General features: G+C 40.5%; 1 protein-coding gene across 2 annotated transcripts; it reads right to left on the bottom strand.

The window, feature by feature from the left end:
* Positions 1–783: 783 nt before the first annotated feature.
* LOC129094544 (LIM/homeobox protein Lhx8-like) lies at positions 784–6,835 on the bottom strand. 2 transcript variants are annotated; one of them, XM_054602771.1, is made up of 8 exons: positions 6,519–6,835; positions 5,782–5,940; positions 4,833–4,954; positions 3,478–3,698; positions 3,174–3,277; positions 2,109–2,204; positions 1,781–1,958; positions 784–1,561 (listed from the first exon to the last, which is right to left on the bottom strand). In XM_054602771.1, the coding sequence occupies exons 1-8, from the start codon at positions 6,591–6,593 to the stop codon at positions 1,485–1,487; spliced, it is 1,032 nt and encodes a 343-aa protein (XP_054458746.1). In that variant the 5' UTR covers positions 6,594–6,835; the 3' UTR covers positions 784–1,484. The 2 variants fall into 2 exon arrangements, with proteins under 2 accessions (XP_054458746.1, XP_054458747.1); XM_054602772.1 differs by having other exon boundaries at positions 3,478–3,695.
* Between the last annotated feature and the right edge of the window lie 305 nt (positions 6,836–7,140).

Raw genomic sequence — 7,140 nt, 5'->3', positions numbered from 1 at the left:
CTTCCCTCCATGACACATTACTCAGAACTGAGCCTGGCCACCCCGGCTCCCATATATAGAGGGGTGAGCAGCCTGACTCGGGAGTTCAGTACTTTGCAGGCTCCCGGTGACTCTGTAAACTTCTGGCTCTTTCATGCAAAGAAATAAAATACCGCAAGGACATTTCATTTGTCATTTGATCATTATTTCAACGCTCATTGGGACTCATCTCGGGACATAGATAGTACTAGTACAAATTGGGTATTAGTATAGTAAATTGTATTGGAAAAACTTCCACCACAGGCAGCATAGGACATCTTCCATTGTCTTTATTCAAGTGTTACATTTTTAATGATGAGGCAGACTTTAATATTCATAAATACCCCAGGAGACTTGTTGCATGTCAAAGTATTATCAACAATATGTAGTTATTGTTATGCAGCAGAATGGCACCTGACAGAGCAGTTATATTATATCTGTATAGACTATATATAAATATAATTACAAATGCTGGGAATGTTGAGAGCTTGTTAAATGAGCTCATTTAACAGCTTGCATATCTATCTTATCTATGAAGTGGTCATACGTTTTATATGTAATGTCTGAATGTGCAAAATAACTTGTGACTATAACTGTCAATTTAGTGTAGTGGAGCAACAAGTACTACTGTTCTTCCTGAGAAGCTAAGTACAAGTACTGCACAATTTGTCACACTAGTAGAAACATTCCATCACTCAAGTATCTTTGAGGAACACAATTAAGTCCAGGAAAAAAAGCACATCAAATCAAACCGAGCTTTGTGTTGCAGCCACAGACTTTAATTTCCAGTATGTCTAACATCTAATGTGAAAGCCAAACTCTCCCCAGTGTTCAGTTCATGCATGGCTTCTAGCTAACATTAACACTCCAAGGAAACATTTACACATTGTATTGCTTGCAATAATCTTGTTTATCCAAAATGAGACATGTGGATGTTTTGAGATGGAGCATACTTGTGTCTGCATGAAGTCTTTCTACACATTTCTCTGTCAGTAACACAACAAGGAACGGGAGCATCTGTCTGATCTCCAGTGGTTTTCATTTGAAGTGGTCTTTATACAGGAGAAACCACCCGATTCTGTCTCTCTTGAGAGTGCCCAACTCACAATGTCATTATCCTCAAACACATCCTTAAATAAACACCGAACTGAAACCAAATCCATACTCAGTTTTACATCTTTACTTTGACAAAGTGCCATATCTCTTCATTTTCTCCAAATAAATTAAACACAAATAAATGCACAACATATACATATTAACAAAAAGTTTCCTTCACACTTTCAATGTCTCCTGTGAATCTCTGTGTGATTCCATGAAATTAATTCAGCTTCTGCTCACATATTAGGGCAGCGAAAATTTAACGAATTGATTAGATGAACTGCTGTTATATTTGGACGGTTTCTGTCCTCGTCTGGTCCCATTATCGGCCTGTTATTGTCTTCTGTAGTCCAGTGACGGGTTGTAGCTCAGGCATGGCTGACTGGCAGCTGTGTCAGCGAATGGGAGATGAGTGGCTGAAGCAAAAGTGGATCTGGACTTTGGACTAAGGGAGTTGAAAGAATAAAAAAATATGAATGAAGAGACTGTTGATTCAAAATCAGAACGTCATTTCTGTAACAATAACTACTTAATTTATTCTCTGTAGTGAAGATGTGATTCCTTCAGGTAGGTTGTCACCTGGCAGCCATAACGACTACACACAGCTGTTAGCACTGAGCTAAAAATCTTGGCAAGTATAGCGATGTGTGTTTGTGGCTCTCACCATCCATATAAGTCAGTGTGGTTAAGAGGGGTGCATCTGGGGAAATGTAGGTGGTGTATTGCAGGTCCTCCATCAAAGGTGGCGTCAGCTGACCAGGAGCAAACGATGTCATCAGGGAGGAGGAGGAGTTTGGGTTGATGTACTTCTTTTGACGAGCTCGACAGTTCTGAAACCAAACCTGAACAGGGAGAATGGATTGAAAACTGGATTCACGGTACAAAGCTATCGTTCTCTCTCTATTGTAGAAATGATCCAAAGTGCTGAGATTGATTTCTCAAACTTTTTTTGTTTTTTGGTTAAATACTAGTGTTGTAATGAGAGGCTTTACCTGAATAACCCTGCGGCTGAGACCAGTCCTCTCGGCCAGTTTCTGCAGAGTCTGGGCATCTGGGTTGTTATCTTTGGTAAACTGAGTTTGCATTACCTAATGGAGAGATGACAGAGGGGAACATGTTAAAATGTTTTGATGAGTTAGCTAATGTTGCTAGGGTAACAGATCAGAATAGACACCTGCACCCAGAGCTCAGTCTGTGTTCAAATAAAATGGACACTAGAGGGCAGACGACATCAGAGTTAGATGACCAAATGTCACTGGCCCATACGTTCTTCATGGCTACCATCACATATTTACACATTCAGCATCAACAGAGCATTACAGCGTTCATTTGAAGTTGTGTTTCTGGCCACTCAACAAATCTCAGTCAAACATTCACTCTCACTTTAACCCTGTTGTAGACTCTGCTAACCCTTGAGACAGTCACCTAGGCCTGCAGCCTGCTGAAATACAGTCTATCAATGAGATGAACAGATGTGATACTGAGGTGTAGCAATACTGGATATTCCCTTGTATTAACAGCATCAGCCCCACCTGCTGGCAGCATGTAAAAGTGTGGTACTGAATAACTTGAAAATTGATATCATTCTGAGCAGCCGCCTGCTCAGTTAAATGGGTCACTGCAGGGTAACTTTGACAGGTGTAACTAACTAATAACATTATTTATAGCCCCGTTGCATTAAGGTGGGTCAGGTCTCTGGTATAATGTATGCTGGCTCACTGGAAAGGCTGTGATTCACTGAATAAAATGGGAGCATAATAAATGTTAATCACTTTGACCTATGTTTAGCCTGCTGTGATGTGTATAACCTGGCTGCTGTGTAAAGGGCCTTTTATCACCTGTGTTAAGCCATGTGGAAAATGTGAAATGACTCAATATGTCCACTTATTAAATTGTGTAATTTTCTTGTTTTATATCTTTCAAAAGTAATTGTTGCCTCACTATTTCTTTCCCACCCGAAGCGCTCTACAGACAGAAGAAGAAGAAAAAATAATAATAATAATAGCCCAGTGATCACGGCAGCAGACGAGCCGACACACAGACTGGTTGGTCCGTACCTGTAACTGGTCGACAGTGAAGCTGGTCCTGGCCCTCTTAGCTGGTCTGGTCATGGTGCTGGACTCGTCTTTATCTGCCTCCTCCTCATCTACTCTTGGTTGCTCTTTAAGACAATACGTGCAACAAGGGTAATTTGACATAAAGGCCCTGTTTCAGATGAGCTCCTATTGTGGGCATCTTTCAAGTCACTGGGACATGCCTTGAGTATTTGCTATCAAAACTGCCACCTGAACACAGCCACAGTATAATAGAGACTTTTTTTTGCCATGTAACCAGTCCCTTGTTACCCATCCCATTACTCACCATTTTCTTTGGCGCGTTTGATATTCTCCATCATGACGTCATAGTGCGGCCGGCAGAAGACCCTGTTCTCTAGCAGTCCACACTCTTCCCCGGTGGACAGCTGGCGCTTACAGGAGGTGCAGGAGAAACAGGCCAGGTGGAAGGTGCTGCCTCGAGCCCGACGCACCCAGTCACTGGAGTGGATGTTGCGGCCACAGCGGGCGCAGCGGGTCCCATACCTCCTGAACAAAGACGTGGAACAGGCCACTCAGCTTTGGTTGAGGTAGAACAACATGTGTTCAGGTGATTGATCAGTGATGGTAACATCTAGGCCAAGTGATCAGTCTTTGAGGTCCTCTGAGCAAGCCTAACTCATTTTACCCTGAGCTTCACATGGAAATACTTAAATTAATACCATAAAACTTCACCAGTTCAGTATTTAAATTAAGACAACTACTTGTGGTATGACAAATCTTCGGATATGTTATGTTTAAATGTGAAAATCAGACATTATCTTATTAAATATGTACTAATTTGCATACATTTCGAGAAAAGAAACCTGACATTGAATAAGTCAGGTTCAAAATTCTTGTTTCATGCTGTTGACATATTAAGAGGTTTTTACAGAGTGGATTTGGGATACATCTCTTACTATCATTCCAGAAATCAACAGCCATAAAAAACAAAAACTATTTCCACCATGTTCCGAACATGAATGATGTATGTACAAACCCCTCTGTAAAACCTTCAGAATATAGAAACTGGAACATTAGCTGTATGTAAGTGATATTGAAGTGGAGATTTCTGGCTCAGAGTCTGAGAAAAAAAAATCTGATTTAGAGAAATTGGTCTATACAGATATGTTTTGTAAGATTACATACATATTTGTTGTACAACAATTTTCTGAAATAGTATGTTTAAATATGCAAATGATGCATTATCCAATGCCAATTTTCGGTGAATTTAGTACAGACAAAGGTTATCCATTTTGATCAATATTATTAATTTTACCCTGGTGATAGAGCAGCATCCAGCCTTTATTTCTATGAGACACAGATATCCGTATGCTCCATATGTCCTGCCTCTCAGTTTCACCCAGCTAAGTCTATGTATGTATTGTAACTTAAAACAAAAAGAATAGACTGAAGGACTTGTTTTATTTCTATTGTATCTTGTCACTGATTCCCAGGCCCAGACATTCAGGATGGATAAGTTCATAGTATATAAATGATGCTTGAATTCTGTAACTGTTAAACTCTTAAATGATCTCCTCAGGTATTGAACCCCAGCAAACACTCTGTATTTCCTTTTCCTTACATCATCCTTTTTAATAATAGAAGGTCAGTGGAGATTAAAGTGTGTCAGGACTGGCTCACCTGAAGTAGTCCAGTTTGCAGAAAATCTGTCTGTCCTTGATGTAGCAGCTCACGTGTCGCCCCAGCGATGTGTTACAAACGCTGCATGAGAGGCAGCGCACGTGCCAGCACAGGTTGTTCACCTGAGATGGGGAACAAAAGATGGAGAATTTCACCATTTCACACATCCCTTAATGGTGTGTTTAATAACTGATGGCAGTAGAGGTTGCTCAATTTCTCTCACATTGCATTTATTTTATTGACAGAAACTTTAGATTATCCTACTGGTTATTCACCACAATACTTTATGAACTACTTAGCCTGTATGCTTTTATGCTAATCAAGGATATGAGTGAATAGACTGCAAGGTTTGAGTGGCCTATTCTGGTGTATTCATTTATCGTTTTAAATTCAGATAGTCTATTCTTCAATTTCAGACTGTAAAATACGCACAGATTTTTTTTAACAAAAATTCCCTAGCAGAAGCCTCAGCCTACATTATTCTTTGTTTAAAGACGGAAAATAATATCATTACATTACATTACATTACAGTCATTTAGCAGACGCTTTTATCCAAAGCGACTTACAGGAAGTGTATTCAACATAGGTATTCAAGAGAACTACTAGTCACCAGAAGTCATAAGTGCATCTCCTTTCTTAAACAAGCATCTTAAAGCATAAACCAGAGCAAAAGTATAGTGCAGAGGCAAATTACTACGAAAACAATAATTGCAACAGACTAATACGAATACAATAAGTGCTACAAACTACTACGAATAGGATAAGTGCAGTAAACAAATACGAATTCAATAAGTGCAGCGAACTGATACGAATACAGTAAGTGCATATCCATGTTAGGTGAATAATTACACTTAGCTAAGGGAGAAGTGTCTTTTCTAAATAAACCAAATAGCATAAAGACAGGTGAGGCACTGATTTGTCCGACTTGTACATACAGTGAGTGTCTGACCTTGAGGAGGTATCTGTCCACTATCTCCTGGCCGCAGGAGGTGCACAGGGTCTTCCCCTGCAGGGAGCCCACGGTGCGGACGGAGGCCGAGGAGGAAGAGGAGAGGGAGGACGGAGAGTAGGAGTCCTCCTCGAAAATATCATCCGGCCCAGAGGAACCCTGTCAGAAGCAACACACAGTTCGACAATGTCACCACATTTTAGCGTTATGAAATTCTCATTTCTTAAAAATAGGGGCGGCTGTGGCGTAGCGGAGAGCAAGGTAGTTCTCCAATCAGAGGGTCGGTGGTTCGATACCCGGCTTCGGCAGTCGATGTGTCCTTGGGCAAGACACTTAACCCCAAGTTGCTCCTGAAGGCTTGCCATCGGTGTGGACTGGATGTTGCATGAATGTTAGTTAGAGTCTGATGGTGGCACCTTGCATGGTAGCCTGTCATCAGTGTGTGAATGGGTGAATGATATGTAATATACTACTGACTGTAAGTCGCTTTGGATAAAAGCATCTGCTAAATGACTGTAATGTAATGTAATGTAGATAACACAGAAAAATTAAGAGCGTCGTTGAGTTTGACTAAAGTTACTCAAGTATAGCAAGGGTCAACATTTGAAGACGTTTAACAGGTCAAACAGCGTTGTTTGGCTGTAAGAGAAGTCTAGATTAACTGGCTCACCACACCACATTTAAAGGTGAGAGACTCCTGAAACAAAAGTTGTCGCTTTGTAACTAAAAACACCTACTGTGTCGCCATAACTGTTTCCTTGTTGTAGCGGAGTGAAGACGGCCTCCGTAGGCGTCCTTTCTCCCTCCGACATCGTGCCGGCTGGTCCGGAATGAGTCGCTACGGTCCCGTTCTTATTTCCATGACAACCGCTGTCATTAAACCGAACCCCCTCCCCTGAAAACGAAGTAAGCGCTCAACTTTTTTTTGTTGTTGTTGTTGTCCCTTTATTGTCATGTATGTGCTGTCATGTGTCGGGGTGGGACAGTGCAGACGTGGACCCCACACATTCACTTTGCATTGGAAGCCATAACACATTCTCCGTGTCTACAATTAGCTAAACCGGCACAGCTGAACGTGATTCCGGCTAATTGCGTCAGTTTTAACCAGATGAGCTTCACCTGTGGAGCAGGTGTGAGGCGGCAAACTGCTCACATGTCTAAATAATGCTGCTTTATCTACAAAAAGTAAAAAAAAAAAAAAATTAAATAAATAAATAATAATTATAATAAAAATACTAATTATAATAATAATAAAAGTTATACAAATAATAATCATTGGTGATAGTAATAATTATTATTAGTAGAAGTAGGCTAATAAAAAGGTATCAATCGGAATAATAACATAAAAGCACGAATTTA

This window comes from Anoplopoma fimbria, chromosome 8 (genome assembly GCF_027596085.1).
Source record: "Anoplopoma fimbria isolate UVic2021 breed Golden Eagle Sablefish chromosome 8, Afim_UVic_2022, whole genome shotgun sequence".
In the NCBI taxonomy this organism is placed as follows: domain Eukaryota; kingdom Metazoa; phylum Chordata; class Actinopteri; order Perciformes; family Anoplopomatidae; genus Anoplopoma; species Anoplopoma fimbria.
This window is presented reverse-complemented; position numbering and strand designations above follow the sequence as displayed.